The 27,777-nt window shown below is 40.8% G+C and overlaps 2 protein-coding genes across 3 annotated transcripts in view; one reads left to right on the forward strand and one right to left on the reverse strand.

Moving 5' to 3' along the window:
• The window catches only part of prkar2ab (protein kinase, cAMP-dependent, regulatory, type II, alpha, B), an 18,344-nt gene extending 15,780 nt beyond the window's left edge, over nt 1-2,564 (forward strand). The window contains 1 exon segment of the mRNA XM_036212097.1: nt 1,358-2,564. Coding sequence (XP_036067990.1) covers nt 1,358-1,470 — 113 coding nt within the window. The 3' untranslated portion in view covers nt 1,471-2,564.
• Nucleotides 1,903-27,713, reverse strand: si:ch1073-335m2.2 (msx2-interacting protein). Of its 2 annotated transcripts, none has more exons than XM_036212096.1 (15): nt 27,226-27,713; nt 25,963-26,277; nt 17,557-18,030; nt 17,286-17,440; nt 15,370-15,570; nt 15,099-15,250; nt 14,900-15,025; nt 14,702-14,815; nt 14,503-14,616; nt 12,798-12,898; nt 5,523-12,693; nt 3,614-3,682; nt 3,330-3,524; nt 3,086-3,244; nt 1,903-2,838 (listed from the first exon to the last, which is right to left on the reverse strand). In XM_036212096.1, exons 1-15 carry the CDS (start codon nt 27,306-27,308, stop codon nt 2,707-2,709), a joined length of 9,561 nt encoding a protein of 3,186 aa, XP_036067989.1. In that variant the 5' UTR covers nt 27,309-27,713; the 3' UTR covers nt 1,903-2,706. The 2 variants fall into 2 exon arrangements, with proteins under 2 accessions (XP_036067989.1, XP_024124826.1); XM_024269058.2 differs by having other exon boundaries at nt 17,557-18,033.
• Between the last annotated feature and the right edge of the window lie 64 nt (nt 27,714-27,777).

Below are 27,777 nucleotides of genomic sequence, written 5' to 3' on the forward strand. Positions count from 1 at the left end.
ATTTTGATCTGGCTTCCACAGAATCTTGATTTTGTTCACTTTAATCCAGGCGTGTCAAAGACATTTCAGGCCAGACCAGTAACATACTAGTAAAATAACCTTTGGTCAACTTGTTATCTGCTCATTTGTTTTTGCTCAGTTGGCCCAGACATGGCACCTGCTTGCAGAGAAATGCTGTTTATTTGTTGATCTCAGTATTTATTTTCATTTGCTCCCCTAGTGGTGGAATTGCGCTTTTCAGTCGTTTCTTTAAATAACTATAAGTTGCCACAGGAATAGACTAGAAACTTGCCGTGAGACCACAAATTTTTATTAAGGCGTCTGATTGGTCGGTTTGTAACTTTACCAGAAAAAAAGTGTTATCAATAATGATTATTCTGTCAAACAGGTTGATAATGACTGTTTATTTCTCTATAGAAGTCTTTAGGGTTTTAATTTCTTGGAGCCAGTAGGTACTTCCTGTTTGGAAAGCCAGGAGGAGGGGTCACTCAGTCCAGTTCTCGTTTACAGTCAATGGTTCTAAAAAGCTTCAGACATAATAGACTATTGGTTTCATGTCCTTCTGTAGCAATATGACTTTTCAGGGGTCAGTTCACAAAGTTTTTTTCCAAGTTTTCTGGCTAAAAAAAAAACTGAGGCTTTAGTTTTTTCACCATCACTTTTCCATCCTTGTGGATTTCCTTTTTTTGTGCCCTGAGACAACACGTCTGCAAGTTTACATTTAGCTAATATCAGGGCTGTAAACTGTTGGACATTTTAAAGCAGAGCACTGGAAGAACTACATTCTGACGTGAACTGTAAGCAGTTTAGAGGCAACAACTAATGCTAACACCTTTTAGCAGAATGCTAATGCAGAAGCACTGGACCGACATTTATACTTTGCCATTTATTTATTTTTTAATATAACATTTAATTTTTTTTAATAGTGTTTGGGGTAAATAGTGACAATCAATAACTTTTCCTACCACTGCCTACAAAGGTCACTAATGAATACACTTCAGTGTTCAGACTACAGTCATCTGTTTTCCCATCTCTGTAGGAGCCATCATCCGCTTAGAGAGTTGGTTGCCATGGCAACACAAAACGTACTAATTTCACATTTGAAGCCAAACATAAAAAGTGAGTTTTTTTTACTGCCAACTTGAAGCCACAGACACTAAAATGTGGAGTTTTCTACACAAACTCAAACTTGAAATGAAGCAAAACGTATCGTCTCCATTCGGTCTTAGGAACCGAATCGTGACGCAGAGATTTTCAAAGCTAAGATCTAAAAAACAGCAACAGGTCTGTCATTTTAGAATTGTATTTCATTCAATTTTAGCGCCTAGAGACAATTTTTTTTCTCGTTTTCTTACAGTAATCGACATCCAGGCTTTTGAGCGTTTGTTGGGGCCGTGCATGGACATCATGAAGAGGAACATCTCTCAGTACAAAGACCAGCTGATGGCGCTGTTCGGAGACATTGAGTAGAAACGCCATCTAATTATTTTTAATCCACGCTAGACTAACATTTTCTTCCTGTATGAAAATGCAACAATATTATATTTTTCTGTAACTTTGCAGAATAAGTCCATTGAAATTATGTTAAAAAATATAACACTGAGAATATGGAAAATGCTGAAGATTCAAAAACAAAAACTGTTGAAACGAATGTCATGCAGCAAATTCCCAACAGTTCTGAAAAACTTCAAAGGGAAATGCATCGTTTTTAAAATAAATTCATAAAGATTTTGTGTTGTGGTAAAATTAAGATCTCAGAAAAGAATAAAACAGGTACTATAGTTTTTCCATTAGAAACCACTGTACCACACAAACAACAATAAATTGACTTTTGTAATAGAATAATACATTTGTGAACTGAATTGCTAAAAATAAATGTACAGAAAAGGATTATTTACCATGTTCAAGTTTTTTGCAGTTTCTTTATTTGAGTTACAAAATATGAAGTGCCATCAGCAGACTCCTTCTTGAGTTACAAGTATTTACACCCAAAAATTAAAGGATCCATCTAAATTCCAACTCTGCATTCTTATATCCCACAGTTAAAGTCTCTGTTAAGTTGTACAAGTTCCATTGATGTTTAAATATTTAAAATATTTACAAAGTCCCGTATTCAAAATCTCCCAAATGGTGCTGAAGGCGGATGACGACGGTGGCAGCGGCAGTAGTGCGAGGAAAGGTGGTGGGGTTGAGTGGTACTCGACGGGGGACTCATGATTTACACGTCAATTCTTCCTCCGAGAAAGAAAGCCGAGGTGAGGAAGTCTGTACAGAACCATTTAAAAATCTCAAAGTGAAATGTCTGGAGCCGTCGTAAAACGACAGCTCCTCCAAATTAACATTACGATCACATAAAAAACAAAAAGAGAAATATGATGGGCCACAATGTTTTGCTCAGACGTTTGATTTTGTCTTGGGAGCATTTCCATACACAAAAATAAAACTTCAATAAATAAAAAATACAGCAGAAAATGGTCAAGTAAGACTCATTCTGGTTTGTTCCATCCCTGAGTTTTTTTGAGAAGGACAAATATACCAGACAGGAGTAACAAAAAAAAAAAAAATTGATGACAAACAAAAAAGTTGACGGAGAAATTATAGGATGTTCCCTATCAACTTCATTGGGGGGGAAAAATCTGTTTTCTTCTGGATTCCTGAAGATTCTTGGCAAAACATCCATAATGGGACTGGTCCCAGCGGTGAGGGTTACACGGAGGTGATGACGATCATGAGGTGAGGAGAAATGCTGGAGATCCGGTTCAGAAGGTCGGGGGCCAGCTGGGACAGGTGGCTCTCAGAAAACTCGCAGGGTGGGAAGATCTGAAGCACATAGGCGGGCTGCCAAACACAAACATCTGCATCAGGTCCACATTTCACACACCAGATTAACCCTTTAATCTTCAGCTCCAGGGTTTACATTCTGTTAACTGTAGTAACTCTTCAACGGTTTATGTTTAATTTATGTTAATAATAGGAGATTCTGAAGTAAAGAAAGCAGCTTTATGCTGAAAAGCAACACTTTACAGAAATGACATTTTCAAGTAATTAACTATGCGGTTATATTTCAGTCACGATCTTGCCTCACCTGATTGGAACCTGGGTTGGGGATGTTGATGATGCCTGCTGCCAACTTTTTCTGCAAATAATTGATGAACGCGTCTTTAAGAGCTTGAGTTTGTTTGAGGACGTCGTCTTGGTCGCGTCCACACGGCAAAGCAAGAAGAAGACAGTAATCGCTGTCGCCCTGCAGGAGGAGGAGAAAGATGGCAGCTGGTGAGGTTTGAACAAACGCTTCCTCTGTGGAGAGAGAGAGAGAGATAGAGGCGTACCGTCATTCGCCTGGCTACGCTCTCCAGCTGAGAGGCCTCAAGTCTCATCCTCTGGACAATCCGGAGCAGCGCTCCTCCTTCCTGCATGGGCAGCGATCGGTGACCCAGAGCCTTGTTGCCACAAACAAAGTGCAGCTGGACGGCAGCGGTGTCATTTTTCAGAGCGAGCAGGCCTTGCCACACGATGGGATACTTCTGTTTGAACCACAAAGAGGCGGGTCAGGAAAAATGAAACAATATGTTCGATAACCTCCAAGCATGACATCAGCGGTGAGTGTTTTTACCGTGAGCAGCTGCACCATATTAACGGGCTGGGTTGCCTTGTCATCTGGTTTGGTTTGCAGCTCTGGACCCTTCAAATGTAAGACAAAAGGGCGGGGTTAGTACACACACACAAACCACAGAAACACACACCACTTCAACCCGGCAAGTTTAACATAAACTAAAAACATTTTCATTTAGAACCTCAGAAATGTAAGAATTCAACTTATTTACCACAAATGCAGCTGAATCGTACAAAACTGTGATCAGCATCTTTTTACATCATTTATAAAAGATTCTATCATCTGCCTTAAAGCCATTTAGCAAATATGTGTCAGAGTTTTATCTTCTAGGGCACATGTGTCAAAGTCAAGGCCCGGGGGCCGGATCCGGCCCTCCAGGTAATTACATCCGGCCCTCCAGATCATTTTATTTTATTGTTATTAATGGCCTGATGTCATTTTGTGCTCATTTCTAACTTGTATAATTTCGACAAAATATATTATTATGGAGGGTAAAATAAGGTTTAAGTTGATTTATTCTGGAATAATATTCCTGCCTTTTTATTATTCATAATTATGTTAAAAAGTTACAATTTTAAGGTTTTAAACATTTGAATTCTGCTAGCTTTTTGGACTATTTTTTCATTGATTGTATTTTCTGGACTATAAGTCGTACTTTTTTTTTTTTATAGTTTGACCAGGGATGCAACTTATACTCATGAGCGACTTTGTCATTTTTTTTTAGACATAAATAGGCTCTTATTTTCAATATTTTCCCTACTAACAACCGGTTGCCTTTAAGCGATTGTTTCCCACTAACAGCCACTAGAGGGCGGTGTAGGTTTGTGTGTCAGTATGTGCTGCTGTCTGCTGACAGAAACACAGAAGAAGAAGTTCCGTTTAAAACAAACTCAGAATCTGATTATTCTCCTCATAGGCGTTATGTTTTTCCTATTTTCATCAAGACATTATTATTATTGTTTTTATTTTTGTCTCCTTGGATTAATGCCGGACAGCAAGCCATCAAACTGGATTACAGAGAGAAGAGCAGCTAAAAACACACCATTGAGATGCAGCTCCTGGATCAGAAGGTAGAAGGTAACTATCGCCATAAGAAAAAGACTGAAAAACCCAGACATTATAAATGCTTTTGTGGAGCTCTTTAAAATAAATAACTTCTCAACATCGTCCGTGTATTTTAAACGAGAAATACAGTCAAAACCTCCATTAAGTCGCAATGAGGTTAAAAGATAGCTTCTCCACATCCAATAGAAGCATCTAGTTTATGAACACATTTTTGGACAAGTATTGAGAATTAAATTTAACACACGTCAAAAGAGGCAGCAGACTTGAATTTGACGCTTGAATCGCGTTTGGTGTCAAATGCAACGTTACGTCGGGCTTGTTGAATTTGTTCATACGTTTGACTCTTCTCTTAAAAATACGACTTATATACCGGAGCAACTTGTATATTTTTATTTTCTTCTTCATTATGCATTTTTTGGCTCCTGCGACTTATAGTCTGGAAGATAGGTACTAAGATTTTACCTAAGATTTTTTAGGCTATTTTGGAGTTTAGCTAATATTTCAGCTACATGCTAGCTGTTTTGACTAACTTAGGCTTTTTTTAAGTTTTTTTATTTTGATTTTGGCTAAAACCGGTATAATCATAATTAAAAGACTGCGGGGAATGCTTTTAGAATAGATCAAAAGGTGATCAGGGTGGGCCTTTAAAAAATGAAAACAAATCTATAAAGTTCATTTATTCAAGTTTGGCAGTACTGTGATTACTCTATGAACACGTAAGAGTAATTCAATCTTGTAGTTTAATGAAACAAACTTAAAATTATTAAAATTATTCCCACAATGAGCTAATATTCTCTTCAAATGTATCTCTATGCACCAGGAGATAGACAGGAGAGAAACTCACCACAGCTGCAGAAACATTCAGAGGCGGTTGATTGATGCTTCTTGGGTTTGGGTACATTGCTGAATATTCTGGGTAGGGACCGCTGGGTCCTGGGGGCATTAAAGGAACTCGCTGAGGAGATGTAATTGCTGGACCAGATTGTCTCATCATTCCATCCTTAGGAAGCGGAGAATGTGGACTCTTGGTTTCCAACGGCTTCATGTCCTTTTCAGACACGCCTTTGGCCACAACATGAGGTCGGGGTGATAAAGGAGGTGGTAGAATTTCTTTCATGTGTACGGAGTGAGGATCTGTGGACGATCGCTCCCCTTGCTGCTGGATGAGCACTCGCATATCTCTTTGTGCTATGTATGTTTCCAGCTGAACAGAACTCCTCAAAGGTCCGCGGGGATCTGGCTGCAGAGTAGCAGACGGTCGTCCGGTTTGGTGGAAGTGTCTGGATTCTTCTTGTTCCCCTTCGTGGGTTCTCAGCGAGCCATGATTGACCTTGAGAACTTTATCTCTGCCAACAGCTTGGGGTGATGAAGGTCTTTGCTGCATAGCCCCTGACCAAGGAGAGCCAAGAGCGTCACTATGCATCCCATAACTCATCACAGACAAAGGTGGAGTGTTGACTCTAACATCTCCTTGAACAAGGTGTCCAACTGGGATTGACTGTGTCACACAGTGAGGGGACATCCTCCCCAGGCCTCCGGGCACACTGTGAGGAGGCATGATAACTGACTGCTCCGGGTGGTGGACTGCAGGAATGTACTGCTGCACCCCAGAAAGGCCACTCGATAACATGACAGGAATGCCCTTAGGAGAAGAGGAGCCTATGGGCGAGGGCACTTTGGTAAACGGAGAGTGAGGATGGCCTGATTTGCGTGGAGATCTAGGTTCTTGTTTGATTCCATGATGCGACGGAGCCCTGTCCCCGGTTGACGAAACAAAACCCACATGGTTCCCAGGTGGAGAAGGCAAATGAGGGCTAATTGCAGGACTCACGGCAGACGTCCAAGGGGGTTTTGTTCCGTCCGTGCAATGTGGATCGGTATTGTCCATTTTCTTTGGATGCTTTAACTGCAGGTACTCAGGGTGGTAACCCATTACTTGTGGGTTTCCCTGCATGAGACGTTTGACCACTCCTTGAGATGCAGACTGGTATGCAGGATCCATCTTATCCAAAATGCCTTCTTGTTTAACAGACATGAGAGCTGGCTGTGGTTTTCCATGATGCCCATGGTCTGACTGTAAGGAAAGCCCCTTTGGGAGTCCTGGCTGAGAATGGCCATACATTTCCTGTTTCATCGGGGGCATGGGCACCAGCTGCTGTGACTCCATGTCTCCTGCTGTTGCTTGAGGGATCTGGCTGATCTTTGCACTAATCCTCTGCGGGCCCTCTGTTTTCTGCCCTGAATGGCTCAGAACCACCACTCCTTCAGACGTGTTCACCCTAAGACCAGAGCAAGACCCAGCTGCAAGAGTGGGGTTCTCAACTATGAAGCGTGAAGCACTTCCACCTTCGTCACCAACAGACGGTCCGTGGTACGATCCAATGTCTTCTTTACCAGGCCGATAAGCTGACTTTGGCAGAGCCATGTCTGCACATGGGTTTGCGATTTTCATGCTAACTTTGTCATCAGGTTCAGTGGGGTTACAAACGCGACTTATGACAGAAGTCGCAGTAGATGCAATAACGGAGATCCCGGACTTTGTCTCCGGGGATGTAAACGGGGCTGTAGAACGGACAACGGGCAAGGCCGAATGAGGCGGGACTTTGCTCTCAGGGAGAACCGACTTGTTTTGCACAATGCCAGCATGTGGCACACTGCTCCCTGAAGGGTTTTGATCTCGAAGGTTTGGTAGATTACCAGGAAGTACATTACTGACCTGGACTGAACTGGTTTTATGCTGCATAAGAATTTGCCTCAGATCACTTGTGCCAGGATTAACGTCCTTACTGGAGTCTGAATGCAAAGAGTGGCTCTCCTTGGCTGGTATCAGCACACTGGGTGAAGATGAAATATTTGTATCTTTAGACTGGTGGGGCCAATCTGGAGGCGAAACAGGAACTCTGATTTGATGAGGTCGGATATTAGACCTATTTGCTCGTGGGGACAAAGAGGGGGAATTGCAGTCAGCTGGTAACTGTTGAGGCTTTAGGTATGCTGGACTTTTAGATGGGGGGAAGAAAGATTTGAGGCGCTGGGTCTGTTCTTCTGGTGTCTGTGTTGGCCCTGGGTTCACTTCTGCTTTACTAGCCAAGGGCTCAGGTTCTGGTTTCCAGGCTGTAGGCGTAATAACTGTAGCAGCAGTTGCTGGAGGGGACTCAGACACAGGCTTCACATCCAAATCTTTCATCTCAACTGAAGAGGTTGTAAGTTCCTCACTTATTGACTGCTCTTCCTTTAAATCTTTTCTCCCCTGCTTTGGAACTTTAGAACGTTTGTTTGATTTCGGTCTTCCCTTCGTCCCCTTTTTGGGTGTATTTAGAAGGACGGGCTCCTCTTCGGGTTCCTCTTCCTTGACAGGATTAACAAATTCCTGTATCTCTGGTTCTGAGGTCACGTCAGTATTTACCGGAGGTGCTTGAGGAACAGATACGCTTACATCCTCAGCGGTTATAGAGTCAATAGCAGCCATGAGTTCAGTCTCACTGGCAGGATTTGAGGGTTTTTCTTCCTCTACATCACTTTTAATATCTGTGGGTGGGGCGGGTGGTGCTGATGGCTCTGACGGAAAAGTTGGGTCTGTAAGTTTCGCAATGTTTTCCACCGCCTGCTCCAATTCCCGTTCTTGGGATATTAAGCTTTTTGACATCTCCAACTCATGCTGGTCTTTTTCTTCATTGGGGCTTTCTTCACTTGAAACAGCAACTTTTGAGATGTGATCGTTTCCATCACCAGCCATCACTTTTTTTGACGTGTCCTCTTGACTTCCCATCTCTTCCTCCCCCAGCTGAAGAAGATCCTTCACCTCCGTGACATTGAGTCTAATCTCAAGGTTCTTGAGGGCAGGAGATTTTGGCGTTCTCGTCTGCTTGTTTTTACCTCTGAAAATTTTCTCTTTTTCTAAACAAGGCTTCTCCTCGACGATGGGAGAATCCTTCTCCTTTCCATTAGATTTCACCTCACAAGCTTTTTCCTCAAGACCATCTTTGTATTTGCCAAATTCTGGGCCTTCTTTATCTTTCTCCCCTTTCATTTGATCACTTTTTAGTGATGAATCTTTATCTGAACTCGATGAATTCTCAGCGTCCACATGTGTCAAATTGCTTTTTTGATCTTCATTAGCTGTCTCGTTATCTCCTTTTCTAGATGGTTCTGATCCCAGGACTGAAGCCATCTGATTAGATGAACCCTTTGTAGAAAATAGGGATGCTTTCCCTTTGACTCGAACCCGCTCGCTAGTTTCAGATTCATTCGAGTCTGTGTCTTTGTTGTCCAGTTTGGGTTTCTCTACCGTGGTTTTGGTACTCTCTTCACTTGGTCTGCGATTCTTAGGGGGACGACCTCGTTTTGCTGTGGGAGTTGGAGCAGGTGGCTCCTGTTCAGAACTTTGTTGTACCGAATCTTTATCGACGCCTCTCTTTCGACCGGCGCGTGGCGACTCTGGTATTTCCTTTCCAGAACGTGCTGGCGCCTCATCTTCAACTGGGGTTGCATAAACAGATTTCACGTTTCTTCTTCTGGCTCTACCCAAAGATATGCTCTGCTCAGAGTTATCAGGATCTGACAAATGAATAGGGGACTTGCTTGTTGATTTTGATTCAGCTCGTGGGGACGAGCCACGCTTCAGCTTCTCTTTGTCAATGCGCTCACTCTTACGTGTGGCTTGTTTCTCAGAAACCAATGAAGACACTGAAGCAACTGGAGCCATTGATTGTTTGCCTGTTTTACTTTTAATCCCTTTGGTTTTCTCCTTCTGTGAGAAGACTGGCTCTTTATTTGCTTCACTGTTAATAAGTGTTTGGTCTTTACAAAGTCTCTTTTCTTCTTCGGGCTCTAAAGATGTTTTACAAGGGGAATACGTCTCTTTCTTCACTGCATCCAGGTCCTCAACTGCATTAGCTGATATTGGACTTCTGGCTCTTGGAGCCTCTTCTTTTACTGTCTCAGGAATGACTTCTGGCTTTGAAGGGCCAACAGACTCCTCGTACGGACTGCGGAGAGATGTTGGCTCTGATACTGAAGGCTCTGCATCCTCAGAGGAAATGTCATTTTTCTCTTCGGGAAGTGAAGGAGGAGGTGCAGGCTCCATCTCAGATTCTGTCTCTACAGGAGGATGAAGCACAGTTTCAACTTGTTCGATTTCTTTAGCCTCTTCTTTTGCTTCTTTGACAAAAGGCACAGCAGGACTTGCATCTGTTACTGGGGGTGGCGATGCAGATTTCTGTTCTACTTGTGGAGGGTCCCTGACCACAGGTGGAGCTGCAACATTAGGTGCTGGTTTGGCTTCTGGGATCACTTCCACAACAGGACTGATGGGTTTGATTTCTGCCACTGGCACAGGATCTGTTCGCTCAGGAGACTCTACTGCGTTTTGTTCTTTTTCTGGCGATTTTTCTTTTTGGTTCTTTTCATTGGTTTCCGCTGCACCCCCTTTATCCTCAGGTAGATCTTGAGTCTTGTTTTTCTGTTGCTGAAGCTTTGTGAGCTCTAAAAACCGACTATGAAATAGAACAACTGGCCCTGTTTCTAGTTCTCCATCTGTTCCCTGTTGGCTAGCTTGTTGATTTTGCATGAGCTCCAGCTCTTCGTGTTTGCGCTCCAGGTGCTGAAGTCGTCTGGAATCCAGCTCAAAGACAGCGCTGTGAAGGAAGCGAGAAGCAAATAGCTCCCTGCGTTCATGTTCCTCCGGCTTGGGCTCTTCTTTCCTGTCATCAAGTTTGTCTTCAGATCCACTTCTGATCTTTTTCTTTTTCATATACCAAGAAGGGGTGGGTCTCGGTGCTGCTTCCACTTTTTCTGTGTCTTTTGGATTGCGAAAACTTGCAAAGTGCGAATCATAATCTAAAAATGACCAGTTATCTTCTCGAGATGAAGAGAGGGATTTTGCGCGCTCTAGTAGAGCCTTTGTGTCAGGGGTGATGGTCTGGTCAAGGGCGAATGAGTAGAATTTGTTTTTTTCCAGCTGAGCCAGTTTGGGGTCTGTAAACCTGTCAACCCTTGGCCTTTCAGAAAAAGGCACAGATGTTGAAGGAGCTGGGGAGTGAGGTTTGTTCTCCCGATCCTCTTCGGAGTCTGACCGTACCTCCCCAGGCTCCAAATCCTGGCAAACACCATATTCCAAAGGCTTACGATTGTGAAGGTTTTTACATAAACCTCTAGGGAGACCTAAATTTGGTAACAATTCCTGTTTAACTCTGACCTCCACCCATCTCTTTTGCTGCTCTTCCTCTATACTATGCAAGGTTGTTTTGTTTACTTGCGTGCTCTGTGTTCTTCTGACTAACAACTCAAGATCTGGATGAATTTTCTCATCACTTCGCGATACATCTTTCTGAGGAGCATCCGTGAAGTCTTCCTCTACGTGGCGGGAGAACAGCTGGTGCCCTGGAGACGGGGTGCTGTTCCAGTCTGGGTCTTCACTTTTTTGTCTAAAAGTTCTATAGATGCGCTCTTTCTTAATTCCACACTCTGGCTCTATTTGGTCAGCTTTTTTCAGTTTGTGTGATGGAAAATTGTCTGTAACGTCCTCAGGCGGTTTACCAACTTCATGCACGAGACTGCGATGTTCCAAGTCCTCACTTTCATTTCTCTGAGGACTGACTGGCTTGTTAAGCTTGTCAGACTCGCGCTGCTGCTGCTGCTGCTGGTGCAATCGTCTGTTCTGCTCCATCTGTTTGCGGTAACTCTGAGAGAGGTCAATATCAATATGGTCTTCCTTGCTCTTTACACTTCTATTGGGTTCTGCATTCTGACCAAGTTTGAATACAGCATGGGGGTCTTGTTCTCTGGCACCACTTTGATCCAAGCTGCTTTCTTGTGAGAACCTTCTGGAGGAACTGCTGCCTACACTGTGTTTCAATCCCCGTGGGTCCACAGATCCATCCGATTTCTCTTTTGGCAACCCAAGTTCCTCCAAACTGTTTTTTTGAGTACCGCTTTTGTCGATTTTAGGCCTCGCCTCCCTGCGTTGTGAGTCTTTGTGTTTGTCGGAGTCTGACTCTTTCAAATAAGAAGAACTGGCTCCAAACTCAGAGGACTGGTTGCTCTCCTCTTCCTCATGCTTGCCTCTCTTTTGACGAACTGTTCTTCCAGCAGGATCAACAAAGCGCCTTTTTCTCTGCGCAAGGCGATCTGACTCCACTGGCAAATCTTTGTCATCACTTCCGGTTTCAGGCTTTGGTGGTTTTTTGGGTCGAGACTTCCCATCCAGCTCAGAATTTTCCCCTTTGCCCGTGTCAGATCTCTCACTTTTTGCAGAGTCCTGATTAGCAGTTGCCGTACTTCCAGAGAGTGGATCACCATCCCCCTTGCTTTTCTGTCGGTCATGAGCCTCCTGGTCAGATCCTTTTACTCTTCCGGGCGCTCCATCCAAAGCCGTCTCAGGTTCAGTTTCAGGCAGTGGGTTGGAGGGGGACTGAGCTTTTGCTTTTCTAGACTTATTCTTGTCGGTTTTGTCCTTTTCCGGTTTATCTTTGCGTTTTGTGCGTTTTGCTTTCTCTGGCACCGGTAAACGTTCTGGTTGACCAGTCTTCTCGATTTTTGAGGCAAGCTCCGACAGATTCTTTTCCGCCTTGTCAAAATGTGGAGGTGACACTGAGCTCACACTTCCACTCCTCTCAGACGACTGACTGTAAACCCGCCGTTCTGAGTCTCTGGGAGCGCGGTCGGATGGTGAAGGCGATACGGCGGGAGTGATGGGTCTCCTGGAATGAGATGGGCTCCACCGGCTTCGATCAGCTTCAAAGCGCTCCCGTTCCCGTTCTCTCTCTCTTTGTATGTACGTGTATTTTCGGATGTCCTGCTCAAACGGATCTCTGTAATCTCTGTAGTCTCTCGGATCTTCATGGTAACGTGGGTCAAAGTGATCGCCCTGATAGTGTTCCAGTTCCGGGAAGCGTTCTCTGCTCCGTGCAGCGTATTCCCTTCGAGCTTCCTCTGGATAAAGGCCAGGTGTCCTTATGTTTTCATAGTAAGCTCTCTCTGCTGTGAATTCATGATAGGGCGGTCTGCGGTCTTCCCTGTGAAGAAAACGAAGACAGACATTTAGATTATCTCATAGATTTTTTTATGCATAAACTGAGAAAAGATATTATCCACAAATGCAAAAATTGTAGTAATTTACCGCCGTTCAGGTGGAAGTTCATAAAAGTCTCTAATGTCTTGACCAGAAGCTTGCATCGCGCGATAAAAGGCCATCTGACTTTCTTGGCTTGCAAAATCAACCTGTGAGAGAAAAAAAAAGATTAAATACACAAAAAAACAAACTCCAAACTGTAATAAAAAACTTTAATCTTTGTTTTAGGGCCGGGAATTGAAAAAAAAAAAAAAATAATTGCAAATCTGGAAAAACGTAATCGCAATTAATCGCTGTTTTTTTTTGTTACAGTATTTACCAGCTACTTATTATAAGAATTAATAATAAATAATAAGAACTTCTCTCTGCTGTCCTGGAATTCTGTTTTGTTTTTTAATTTTTGTTTCAGCTTTTTCTTTTCTTCCTTAAACATTTTCTTTATTGTGCTAGTGAAAAATAATTTAAAACATTTTTGAGAAGCTTGATCCAGCTGGATTTTGGATCGGTTCGGCTGGAATCTGCACAGTTGGGGGCGTGTCTGTCCGTTCTGATCAGCTCGTCTTCCACAACGTCGGTGGGCGGGACTTTTGCGGGAAGCTGGGGAGTTTCCGCAATTTTTATACAACGCTGGCGCGCGTTATTGTGGAAAATTCATGTCGGTCCCCATCCCAAAATAAAATAAGGATCGGTTTCCTCTTTGGATTTCTAATAGCATACAGCTCTGTTTGGCTCCACCCCCATAGCGGGTGCTCTGCTGCAGCATTACAGCCATCAGACTGACTTTTGTTCACTGCCTTATTTATTAAAATAGAAGATCAGTTTTGTCCAAAAACTACAGATAAATGTCATATTATCTCTTTAATTTAATAAAATCGCAATCAAAGAATGTAAAAAAGTTTTTTTTTTAGAATGAGTTTTATTACGCTGATCTCACAGCTGCACTGCAGGTCGTCTGAGGTCGTTACAGTTTTTAACGAATGCTAAAAGACATTTTCTGAAACATTAAATCAATTTAACCAAACAATGCAAAATACAGGGTAATATTCATAATACTTAATTCATAAGTCAAAAGCTCACTTTGAGGTCAAAATGAGGACTCTGTTGTCAAAACGTACACACAGACAGAAAACACAACACACTACACACCAAAGCATCAAACGCAATTCTCAAAATATAAGTTAAATGTACAAAATTCTTGACTGTTGAGTCAAAATCTCACTTTAGAGTCATAATGAAGACTCAGTCATAAAAACTAGCAAACGTAGATCAATCAAAACACACTACACAACAAAATACTTGACACTAGCCACAAAATGGTTTATAAAGAATGGTACCCTCCCACCCACCCTCCATAAAATTAGAGAAAAATAGCATTCAGGTTTTTATTTTAAGTTAATTATTTCCTTTTCAGCAACAAGATCATCTATGTTATTTTCTTGTGGAATTTCTGATTGATACAGAATAAAATAACAACTTGAACCTGCTGAGTTGAGGGTTGACCTTTTGACCTGCTTCCCTCATGATCATTCCATAAACCGACATATGGTCAATAACTATGACCTGGATCTCATCTGGGTCCAGATCTTGGTGCATGTTTGGGTCTGTTACTCATCTTTAAAAAGCTGTTAAGTTGCTCCAGAACTGCCTTTATATTCACTGCTGTTGATTTGCAACAAGTGTCTGCAGTTTTGACCAGTTGTGTGTTAATGGTGATCGTTGTGTTGGAATATTCACAGATCTATTTTATTTTTACCTTTATTTTATTGCCACCAATCTTCCAGCCTTTGGTCTCTCTCACAGCTGCCTGAGCAAAATCTGTGTTGTTGTACAAGATAAGGGCCATCCCCTTTAATCTATCAAACACAACCTGTGAGAACAAAACAAAAACACAACATTTTGTTATAACTAATAACAGTTGAAAAGCCACAGGCAAATTTTTAAAGGCGCCCTACCTTAACCACGTGTCCATATCTGCAGAAATGCCGTGTGAGGTACTGCTCTGTAATGTTGGGCGCCAAACCATCGAGCCAAACACATGTTGTTGGCATGCTCTTCCCAAAACCAAGCTTGAAGAGAAAACAAGATAATTTCAATTACACAAATGGAACAACACATACGTCTGAGGGGGTTGAAATGACTTAAAATCTCACCTTTAGTCTGTTGCTTCCCAGATATTCTCCATCCATCTTCTTAATGGCCTTACAAACACTGGCGATATCAGAATATTGAACAAAGGCATACTGGGGAACTCCATTTACTTTCTTAATGTCGATGTCCTAAAGCAGAAAAAAAATGATCATGGAATTTTGTTCTTCATAAAATCCACACATGTGCTTCATTATGACTTACCACAATCTCTCCAAACCGCTGAAAAATGTCGAGGAGTTGCTGATAGCTGGTGGTCTTCTCAAGGTTTCCTATGAACAGTGTTCTGGTGGCTTTTGGGTGGAACTCATCTATTCGTCCATCCAATGGCCTGAACTCATTTTCGCTCTCTGTTTCTGAGGAGAATGAAAGGTTTGTCGAGTTTGCTCAGATAAGATTGAAAAATAACCCTTTTGGGATTCCAGAACCACAGAAATGGTGATCGGACACATAAAACATATCAGTAGTCACTTACCAGGACCATTCCAGGCAGTGACCTCAATAAGCATGCCAAAGAAGAGTTTTCCTTTGGAGACGCTGAGGGCCTTCTCCTGATCTTCTTGCTGTCTGAAGAACACCAAACCATAACGGTCTTCTGATGCTCCGTGGATCTGTACCGACGTCACCTTTCCATACTTCTTGAATTCATGGAAGAGTCCATCTTTCAAACTTGTGTCTGCAAAGGAAACATGGATTTCTATAATTCCTACGCCAAGCTCCATAACAAATGTCAACATTTCTATTTCTTTAAAATCAAATTATTTTCATTCAAATGTAAAGATTTAATATTTGAAAAATCTAAACTCTCCTAAAGATCTGGACAGGTAAAGGCTATGGGTACGTCACTTAAGCCCCAATTGATCCACAGTCAGCTGTAATGTGTTCTTTGTGTCATTAGGGGGCAGTAATGTACCAAAACTGTTTGAACTGCCATGACAAAATAAGGGAAGACTTTACTACCAAGTAGTGCTGCTACAAACAATTATTTTAATAGTCGACTAATCACCGATTATTTTTTCCGAATAGTCGAATAATTGGATCGTGCGCAAAGTGGATGTAAAGCACACATCTTAACCATCATTAGCTTTAAACTAACTAAAAATAAATACAATTAAGATGATAGTTTATTAAACTTTTAATGAATCGTGCAGCCTCTGTCCATTAGCTTCTGGTATCAAACAAGATTAAATCAAATGAGGTCGGCATCTGAAACAAGGAACTATTTTTCATAAAAGATACAGTTTCACTGAATCAAATACAAAAAAGTTAATTTTTTGGTGCTGAACGCTCACAGCTTTGTTCATTTTTAATACACTCTGACTCCATATAATATAAAGTAACGACTAATTGACTATTAAATTAGCCATCGACGATTTTTATAGTCGATTAGTCGACTAATCTTGGCAGCCCTAGACCAAGTTCAAGCAAATAATTGGAATAATGGCCTTTTTTTCATGATAAAAACCAAAATGTCAACTAAAACTATCAAAGGTCTCAATAGATCCTCTCTGAATAAAAAAGCTTGATGTTGTGGAAACTGTCAGCTAGGACCCGTACTCCAGAACAAGCCATTTAAACAATCAAACGCTGGGGACTGTTCATGAACTCTCCTCGTCTCTTTCATAAACAGGTATTTTTACTAGTCATAGATAGTAAAATACAAATATGGGGGAAAAAACTGTTGTGTTATCAAAACAGGCAGACGCTTTTGTAACAGGGATGGGCATCCTCTTCAAACATTTGTAACAAAAAAGAAAACCCACCAAAAGCAACTAAAAAAGAGCATGTGATACTTGTTTTCTCGTAAGTTAGATGGATAAACTACTACACTAAATGCAGAAGCAACTGGAGAACAACTTGGAGAAGCTCACAGACTCTTAACAGTCATCATGAAAATGTTTGCATCTTGTAAGCTTGTTTTGTTGCAGTGCGTTTCTTGAAATAGATGAGGATAGGTAATTATTTGAATATATGACAGCAAAAAGCTCAGCTAAAAAGTTTAAGTAATTTGGAGAGAGCGTTTTGGCTTTGCAAAATTAGAGGGAAACCTGAAAAGGGTCATGGAAACTAATGAAGCCGACAAATTGGAGTCTGCACCATCAATTCTGAAGGAAGGATTTAACCTAAATCTGGGCAGCTTTTATGGGAAGGCTGTGGAGGACTACCTAAAATTTCTAAACTACGAGAACCAATTTTACTGAAACATAAAAAACAAATGTAAGCAAGTAAAACACTTTTCTGGCTTGTAAGTAAAATATTTAAATACAATTTAGCATCTCAACCAACTCACAACAAGAAATGCTTTGTTGACTTCACTGTCAAACATACAAGTATTTCTGGTTTTTGGTGGCAGTTGTACATACAGGAATGCATAAACAGCCCAAACTGTACCTGTAGAGCGCACGGGTAGATTCTGGACTTTAATTCCAAAGCTTCTCCGCGGCTCATCAGAATCGAGTACCATGGCAGACTGAGGAGGAGCGTGTGTAGCTGATGACTGCACAGAGCGTGCTCGAGATCCATCACTGGAGCTGCTGTTGGAATCACTGTCACAAAGTTGCAAAGGAGGAGAAAATAGATACACAATAAACACAAGGTAATCTTCTCCATCGGGGACACACATTAGTCAATGTAACAGACCATTAGCAAAAGCAGTAACTACCTGTCGCTGCCTGTGCTGCTGGTGCTGCTGACAGAGTCGGAGCTTGAAGACCTGCTGTGGGATCGTGATCTTGGGCCTCTTCCAGGGGACAAAGTGGTCCTTTTAGGGGAATGAGGGGTTTTGGAGGTTTGTCCTGTAGTCCGCTGAGGAGACGGATGTCTCGACTGCGAGGAATGAGACGATCGGCTTCGGCGGTGATGATAAGTTCGATCAACTCTTCGTCCTCTGTCATCCCTGTATAGGTCGCGCCTCGTTGAATTAGTAAGAGTGAATGGGTCTCGTATCCTAGAATCAAAGTGTGGGTCCGTTGTCTCAAAGCTCCCGGCAATAGCGCTGCTCCCCGGGCCGGCCGTGGCAAACACAGATCGATCCCGATAGTAATCAGCGTTGTAGTGACGCTGTCTTTCAAAAGTTCCACTGCGATCATGGTGTCCGTATGGGCTGTGATCATACGCACGCTCACGGCTTTCCGAACTACTGTGAATTGAGAAAAGGATGGAGAGATAATAAAAGAAAGTTAGACATTTATTTTTTTCTATTTTGGAAGGAAAAAATGACTTGAAGTGTTTGTAATCATGAGATTTTTCTTAACAATATAGAAACTTGTGTTCCAAACAAACAACACAGGAGGACCATACAAGTCTTATGACCATGGAAATAATATATTACAGAAGTTTCCAACTGTGTTCTGTGCTGGTCCCCACTGCTGGATAAACAGAAGAGGGTTAACTGCCCTCTGTGACCCTGAAGCTGTTAGAGGGTGTGCACGTGACGCCACAAGCCAGTAGTTACCAGGCATGCTGACGTGCTGGATGGAAACATGGAGCGCTGAACAAAACAGTGGCTAAAATTATGGCTGTTCCTGTCGCGTTGTAATTCAGATGAAGATTAAAAATAAGAATATTTTAATGAATACTTGCTATTAACAAGCGGGTGGCAGCATTTAACCACAATACCTACTCTTTACTCGCAGCTATAAGCTGAACACTGTAAGCTAGTAGGGGGGACTGGCTTTTAGCTGGTTTTGTTTACATTAGGGAGCCCCCAATTTTAAGTTTTTACAGCATAATAAAAGGGTTGGCTACAAATTTCGAAATTTTTGACCAGCTGGTTTATTGCGTTCAGGAACTGCACACTATCTGGAGAGAGTTGTTGGTGAAATACAGTAACGCTATGCCCCTTTAATGAATAGTATTTCATATTATTTTGATCTTTCACAAATCCTTTGTGGCATTAAGACGCATATTCTCCTCCAAGGTGAGCGTGAGAACACAGTAACCATCTTTAGTGTAATAAAAGTTAACAAAAACATTAACTGCAATACTTGTGTTACAATACAACCATGGCACAGAATCTGAGTCATGTGTGACTTAGGAGTATAACCAGGTACTAATACATGTCACTCTAGTAAACATCGAGTTGGATTTTTGGATTTCTGCAACATAGCTCTCAGTAGTTTGTCATCAATTCACTTTTATTGTATTTTATTGAAGAGTCCCTAGCACATTTCTTCAGGCAGTGAATCCATTTGGATAGATTTGGATCCTATTAATATGAAATATCTTCAGTTGAAAGCAGCTAACGCTTTCCTTCCAATATGGCACAATGCAAGAGTTGTGTGATTTGACTAGGTCAGGAGTCTGTACCTTTTTAGCTAAAAGAGCCATTTGGGCCAGTTTCTTCCTGACCTAAACTGAGAAAGAGCCGCATGGTCGTCTTTTGCCATTTAGAAATATGCTTCATGTTTTTGTAACCATTAGGCCATTCGTTCATAAAATGCAGCTTTTAAATATTTACAAAACATTGATATTTTCTATTTATTACGAATGTAACTTCTTTAATTTGACAGCAGATTGTCAAAGTTCCTTTCAAAACAAAATACACCCTTTGTCAAATATGATCCTCCTGATGCAGCAGATTTACTTGAAATAAAAATGCAAGAAAGTCAAACTTGGAATTTTTTATCATTTTTACTATCAAATATAAACATGACGTGGGTGTAGAATCCAATTATCAAAAAGATTCTTGTAAATGTAACCAGCCACAAAACCATTATTTATTAAATTTTTTTGCATTTCTCTTCAAATCCAGAGAGCCACAATGGAAGGGCAAAAAAGCCGCAAGTGGCTCCGGACCCTCAGGTTGCAGACCCTTGGACTAGGTCTCTATGGTTGGAGGAACTGTGCATTGTTTAGGCTACAGACGATTTATTTCTAAATGCAGACAAGAGACAGACCGTAAGATAATAGATACCTAAAAAAAAAATAAATCCAGAGGTCACCTTTCAGTCTGAACTGTAAGCATCACTAACTTTGGAAGCTTTTAACACAACTCCAAATGTGTTTGGAGTTTCACCACTAGATGGAACGATTATAGACTCACTCCAATCATCTTTTAATCTTTTATAAAAGCGCTCCCAGGGGTCTTTTAAATAATTATGCTATATTTTTAGCCCTTTTTTTACTTGTCCTTTCATAGGGTTTAGTTTCTGAAGAGCAGTAGTTGTTTAGAAATTTGCCTCAAAGTTGTGGAGTCCGTTGGCTCAGAGTAAGCCTTCCCCCATTTCCCATCATCCTTATAAACTTTCTCCCACTAGCTTACAGCCCCTCACAACCCAACCTAACATTAGCGTTTAAAAAAATATATAACAAGTAATATTGGAGCTACCAGCAGTATAGTTTTGAGTCAGATGCCAACTCAGTCAATGAAAATAAAAACACTAATGGATGCATTGGTCTACAAGTGCATCAGAATGGAACAGAGCAGGGAGCTTGCGGCCTGACTTTGTAGGTTTTACGTCATATCTACAAGCTTTTTTGCTTGCTCCTGATTCACGACAACTTAAATAACGAAATAGTCAGAAATCCGATTTCTAAAATAATTTTCTTTACAAATGCCCTCCATCATCACAAAACATCAGTAAGAACATTTTAAAAACACCAAGAACACAATTTTCAATGGAGTGGGTCCTTAATCATTGTGCTATCCTAGGCATGTTTTAAGGCTGTGGATCGTTGCTTAGGCGGCAATCCGATTTGATTCAAGAATCAAGCTCAACAATTCACAAATCCAACCATGATTCCTTCTTTTTAATTTAATGATTATTGCTATGTGTATGCCTATTTACTGAATGTATGAAAATGGAAATTATTTGTTTTAAATCACCAACATTTGTATCATTATTTAGAACAGGAGATCAGAATCAACACAACCGCTAAAAAAAAAAAAAAGAAAAACGCAAATATTCAGATAGAAATAAATGTTTGTCATTTTAATTTTTTTTGTCAACCTTCAGGCTTAGTTCAGCAGTAACATAAACAACAAAAAATGATTTTAAAAAATTTATGTTTTAGATCATTTAACAACAAAGCCTGAAAATGTTCTTAACAGTTTTCAACCCTCAAAGTTCTTAAAATTGTACGTTCTAAGCATTACATATTGGTGCAGAGCCTGTATATCCACGGCAGAATCAGCTGATTCACGCTGATTACATCCGCCCTTCAGGAGCGGGGCTGCGTTTCTCCGCTTCAGAATAATCTGGAGTTTCGTTAATTCCGTCAACCGTTGAAGAGTTACCATAACCAAGAGAAGGTAATCTCGCTAAAGCTCCGGTGTTAAAAGCTAATTAATTTTTTTTCCAGAAGTTATGCCTGTGAGCAGAACTTCAGTCTCACTTTTTGAACAGAAAAACAGCTATTGCTAGTCTTATTTTGAAAACCGGAAGCTTCACCGGTACGAAGATGTGTTTACTTCCGGTGACAGTACCGCTGCCCTTTCGGCTTTGTTTTAGTTCATAAACTTAAAATCCTACATTAATCTGTATTTCAGAGCAAAAAAATACATCATCCCCAGAAAATATTTTGATAACATTTCACTGCACTCTACTATATTTATAAAGATCGCGAATCAGCGATCTTGGACGTCGCAAATATTCGTACTCGAATTTTCGGGAGCAGATCGCGATTACCCGAGCACCCGGATACTCGTTACAGCCCTAGCATGTTTACATTAAAAGTGGGGTCATCTGGACCCCAGAAGACAGCTTGGTGACCTTTTTTTCCTAAGGATTTTTATCTTCACTGGTGTCTATGGCAGACATAAAATCCTGTCCATCTTTGTCCACTTTTGTCATGGGGGTGTGTCACACATCAATATTAGGGCGGGGTCATTTGGACCCTTATAAGAGAGCACAAGGGTTAATGACATGCTAAACCATATGTGAGCACTAAATTGCCAGAAATTCTGTTTGTGTTTTGGCATGAATATGGTTTTAACCAGATTTTTTTATATCCCATCGAGTTTATCTTGAAGTCGATTTTTGCACCTAAAAGTTTATACAACAAAAACTGAATCTTAAGTAAACAGACCCTTGTTTTAAAAAAAATCTTATTTTTTATCTTGCAAGAAATATCATCTAATTATTTAAGTATTTAAGTAGGAAGATAATCTTAATTTAAGAAAACACATCAGTGACTAGATTTTTGTTTTCTTAAAACAAGAATACAGATCAACAGAGAGATGCTTGAGAGAGACTCTTCTGCGGCCGTCTGCCTGCCAGATTGAGATCTGTCGATTGCAGCTCCATTTCTCCTGGTCCTCACTGCTCTTTCGTGTTAGCTTTTCTTATGCACATTAAAATACGAGTGCTAAAACCGGTTTCACCTCCCCTTTTATTTGCTACGGTTCAGAGCCAGTCATAACAAGTTGGGGGTTCGTCCGGGATTTGAACCTGGGGCCTCTTAAACATGCTCAGATGTGATTAAAAAATGTTCACATTTTAAGAATTTGTATTTATTCCTAGCGGGCTTGTTTCTGCAGTGTATGGGTGGATTCATGGGAGGCTTAGCCCATTCTTACTAAAGAGCGATTTGTGAAGTCAGACATTGATGTTGGACAAGACCTAACTCATGATCTGTCCGCTTTAAATTCTTCAAAATGTATTCTGTTGGGTTGATGTCAGGACTCTCTGCGGACCAGTCAAGTTCTTTCACCCCAAACTCGCCCGTTTATGTCTTTACGGACTTAAGCTTCATGCATAAACCCTGGTCCACTGTTGAGTGAAGCTCTGTGTTCACACCAGTGTGAATGCAGATGAAGTTCTTGCAGACTAAATAGCAGAAAGTACCAAATGATGTATGTTTTGTAAGTTATTGAGAATAAACTACCCTAATTGCAAACTTGAATCGGTGTGAATCCCAAAGTTTTAAAATACTTTGTGTATAGTTGGGAACAGCTGATTAAAACATGGTAGTGTGATGGCTCGTGAGTCAAGTTTCTTCTTTATGCTAGGTTCACACTTAGGGGTGTGCCAAAATATTGTGATACATCGTGATATTTAGTCCTGCAATTGATTCTTGATGGGTTCTCACCAAGTATTGATCCTCTATTTTCATTTGAAGAGGCTGTAAAACGTTATATTTGTCATCCTTTGGTGAGACGTTCCTTTGGAGGTAGATAGGGGGTGCGTGTTGCGAGAATGGCTGTCTGACAGCTACTTGAATTATTTGATTTTTGTTCTGTTTTTGACAACAATTTTGCACCAAGTAGTGGCACTGCTGTCCATGTTTACTATTGTCAACACTGAATTTTACAGATTATTCCAATTCAATTAATATCAAGGCTTGTCAAAGATATAGTATTACTGATTTGCACAAAGGTGTTTATTATTTGTTGCATAAAAAAGAAAAGTTGTTTATTATGCTTGTGTTCAAGCTATAAAATAAATGGGAATATATTTTTCTAAAAAATATGTGTTCTTTTATATGTGGTGAGCTATTAGAGGTGATTTTTTATCAATTATTGCAATATTGTGAGCCATGTATAGCATCGTCATTTTGGTCAGAACTTGTGTTGCGATAAACCACTACATAACTTTTAGGTCAACAGGTTCTCTTCAGTCTGGTTTGTTTCTCAGAGAGACATGTTTAAGCTTTAAGTTGTAATCGATGAGGCAAGACTTGGATACAACTGCTTGCCAAAGAAAACAATGAGTGACGCTCTCTACACACCGTTCTTTTATTCTATAAAACCAATTACAGTTTGAATCTCTGTTGTGACTGACTGCAAACGTTGGCAACCACTGCACACACCATGCGCCTCAGTTTCCGCTGAGCTGTACATGGGCTACCACTTTCAGACTGAGATGTAGTCGTTCCCGTGTCTCTTATGCAATAATAGTATCACTGACAGTAGACGGTGGAATATTTAGTAATTTTTAACTGAAATAATAGCAGAAGCAGTGTTCTACCACAACAGCACAATGTAATCTACAGAACTGCCGAGACTCGGCGGCCCGTTCTTTGGCCATGGAAGTGATCAGAGCATCTGTTTTCAATTATTTGGATTTATGAGGAAACACCTTTGGCAGTCAAGTTTGTGTGTGCATGTGTGTATTTACATGTATGCACACACTTCAGTCTAAAAGAGAACTAAACCAGATGCTTGCTCTTCCTTGTATTGTAGTAAGACTGTTGAATGCTGAGTTTGGGGGGGTTGTGAGTGCTTGTAGGCTTAACCGGTTCTATAGTTGACTTTCTTGTCAATCTAGACTTTATATCAGGTGGAGGTGGTTGGTGGAGATTACTGGCCTGTGCGGTAAACTAGAATACAGCCGTGCTGGCACAACTGGAATCAGATAAAAACTCTGGAAGAACTGCATGAGCTGCAGAAGTTAATTTTTAAACTTTTGCTGGGATAAATAAATCAATTCAACATTTGTCTTAAATATTTAACAAGTCAATCCTTTATAAAAATGCAAAACATAAACGTTCATTCCATTTCTGCTTTAACATATATAAAAAAATCTTGAATTAATATTACATAAAGAACCAATGAAGCTAAAATAAATAATTTACATCCATGTGTGTGTATATAGATGCAAAGTTTAGAGCAATACCAACCTTTTTGAAAGAGGTTACTGACACTAATCCAAATAAAATATAGGTGGTAAGAATGCAAGACCTTGAATTAAAAACCGTATGGGGGGAAAAATTTTTAAAAAAAGGAAAAAAACTGAAAGAAAAAAAAAATCAACTGATTTGAGTTGGATAAAAATGATTTTGTACATTTTCTTCAAAGTACACAGAACCGGGCCAGCATCGACGTATAATCCACAATGAATTCTCTTCAATAGATGGAGGGAAAACAAAAGAACACAAAAGTTGGCTTCCTAACAAATTTACACAAATGCTGAAAAGAAGGGGAAAAAAATGGAGGACAAAATCTCAAAATGATATGCTTTTCTTTTTTGGGGGAAAAAATGGAATTCAAAAATATTTAGCAGGTTCCAGGTGAAAAAAAAGTATTCCATTGACTGACATTTAAGTGATTTCATTTTTTAAAAAATGAGTCAAAAACGTCACAACATAAAATCCTCAACGACTATTACATAATTCCATAATCCGGGGATCGTTTTAGGCACGTCTGCTGAAAGATATCCATTTGCAGAAATGTATTGGGTTACCTAAAAGTTGCCTTACGTACTGGAGCACTCTTATCTCTCAGGCAGCGCAGTTACATCCACACTCGAGTAATCCCAATCAGTGAAAACTAGATCTATCCACATTGGGGTCCGGATTAGTACATCCATCTCTGGGTGGCTTATCAGTAACATCCAGGAATGTTACGGCTTTTCTTTCTTCGTGAGTCTTTATGTCTCATGGGTATTAACGTCAGAGCAGGCGTAACTCCACAAACTTCACTAGTTGGCTGCTTGAGTCTTGCGTCTTCTTGTGTGATCTTCAATCTGCGTTCATATACAGGCAAAAGTACCTATGTAACTCTAAAATTAAATACATTATTCTTTAAATCACTCTTTCTTGGGATGAGTAACGATCCAAACTTAAATCCAGCACAGAGTATCCGTGGATGGGGAACAAAAGAGGAAAATCGTAACAAAATAAAAATAAAAAAGGTAGTCCAACCACCTGCTGTTGCCACGAGGGAAAAAAAAAAAATGGCACGGCAAGTTGGAAGTTTCTCTTCAGGGACAAGTACATCCTTCATATAGGGGGATTTACTTCCAGCTTCAAGCATATCCGAGTAAAAATAAAAATGATGAAATTCCATGTTGATTAAAAAAAAACATATCCAAAAGCTCCCCAAGGTAGTTTCCCATAACATAAATCCAAAACTCACCAGGATATTCCTCACAGATGTAATATCCAAACCAGATGTCAAACCTTGATAAAAAGTTACCTTAGAGAATGATCATGTGTGGTTACTTTACTTAATAATCCAAGCGTAATGCAAGTCTGGCAGTATGAAGAGTGGAGAGATCCCTAGATTACCTTTGTGTAACCCCTGGAGGCATGAATCCCCGCCGATACCCCACTATGTGTTTAGGTTAAGACCTACATGACAGCAAGAATGCCCTGGATTGTTTTGGGGGACGCCGTGTCCACTTACCCATCTATTCTTCTTTCATAGCGTCCCTCTCTGGTGTGAAGGGACACAGGTGGACCAAACACAGGCCCAACTGTTCCCCTAGAGAATCCAGTAACATCTCGACTGCTCGAAGGGGAGCTATCTTCAAGGCCTCGCACAGCACTAGGCACTGACCCCGGCTCATTGTAGTCGGTCCGGAGGTCTCTGTCTCCCATCTTGTTGACGGCATTGTGAGCCTTCTGTGCACTTTTGATATCCACAAAATCCACAAAGGCAGCAACACCCCCCTCTGACCCTCGCTTTCGCAGAACTTTAACGCTCTCCACTCGGCCATACCTGGAGGAGAGTTGGAATGAAATCATTGTAAGAAAAGAACACAATTTTAATCACAATTTAAAAAGAAATTAAAAACATTTAGGATGTGACCACTAATGCAAATGTGTGGTTATAAAATATTCAGTACACTGTGAATACCAGTGTTGCTATTTCCGTACATTCACGAAAGCATCTCAGTGAGAAACAGTGCATAGAAAATGTTGTAAAGATGGATTTAAACCACAAATACGAATTAAACTTTTAGCTGTGTTGTGTATGTAGGTTTGTTGACAAGTTACTTTTCCTAACGTAGCAAATGCTAACCCCGTAACACGACGTTAATGGCTAATAAACAAAAACGAATTTTCAAAAATAAAAATATAACATATTTCACACAGCTAACGTGAAAAGTAGTGACTAAAAACAACAAAAATACGGAAAATACGCGTCTTTAATCCCAACGACGAACTTGCAAATGCTCAACAACTCGCTAACATTTGGTTATAAGCCCAGCTAGCTTGCAAACTCCATTATTGATTTTTAGCAACTAAATGATTTGAAATGGAAAATATATAATTAGATTTTGGTACTCAAACAAACCATGGGTTCGTATGTTTTTTTTTACTAGCCCCGTAGCTGACGTTAGCTACATTTGGGGCTTGATCACGAAAACGTCTCCACTTTCCCACAAAATGGTTGGCTGGGTGGTAGCTCGGTGGCTAACGTACCCAGCTATCAGCCTATCGAGGTGAGCAAAAGTTGGCGTTAGAGCTCAAGTGATCCGTATTTTAATCCGAGTGCTTTGATTACGAGGAGCACGCATTGAACCGCTGCCACGTATCACACTCACTGCCGGCAGTTACAAGCAACTTATTAGAACTTCGACTTAGCCGTGCTAGCGCTGCTAGCATGCTAGCAGTAGTAACGCGCGCAGCTTTACGTACACACGGGCTTTCTTTCGTAACCTACCGTTTAAAATGTTCCACGATTTTCTCCTCTCGAACATGTTCGGGTAAATTTCCCACCCAAAGGTGTCTGGTTTCCCGAACCATTTTGGATTTTTCTTCTCCCCTTCAAACACATATGATCTCCCACGTTTCTAATCCCTGCCGGTCGGAATTCCTTTTGCACAAAATGACCGACCGCTGACTCCGTGAACGCTCGAGGCCTGATAGCTGCTGCCTGCTTAGCTTCAGCTGCTCAGCCTCGATCCACGCTCGTGAACGCGCGTCGGGCTTGTGGACGCGCGCCGGACTCGTCCCTGGCGCTGCCGGGTACGAGCCTCGTGTCGGCGGTAATGCGCAAAAGACAGGAGGTTGTTTCATCCAGAAAACCCACAGATTTGACCGAAAAACACGGTTTTTGACCCAATAAATATTTCGGATAAATATATTGTGTACGTGAAAAAAAGTGTAAATATAAAATAAAATAAAATTACATTAAATTAAAGAATATTGTATCCGTCAAAAAAATTGCAAAAAATAAAATAAAACATATTATTACATTAAATTAAATTATATA

Source organism: Oryzias melastigma, linkage group LG5 (genome assembly GCF_002922805.2).
Source record: "Oryzias melastigma strain HK-1 linkage group LG5, ASM292280v2, whole genome shotgun sequence".
Taxonomy (NCBI): domain Eukaryota; kingdom Metazoa; phylum Chordata; class Actinopteri; order Beloniformes; family Adrianichthyidae; genus Oryzias; species Oryzias melastigma.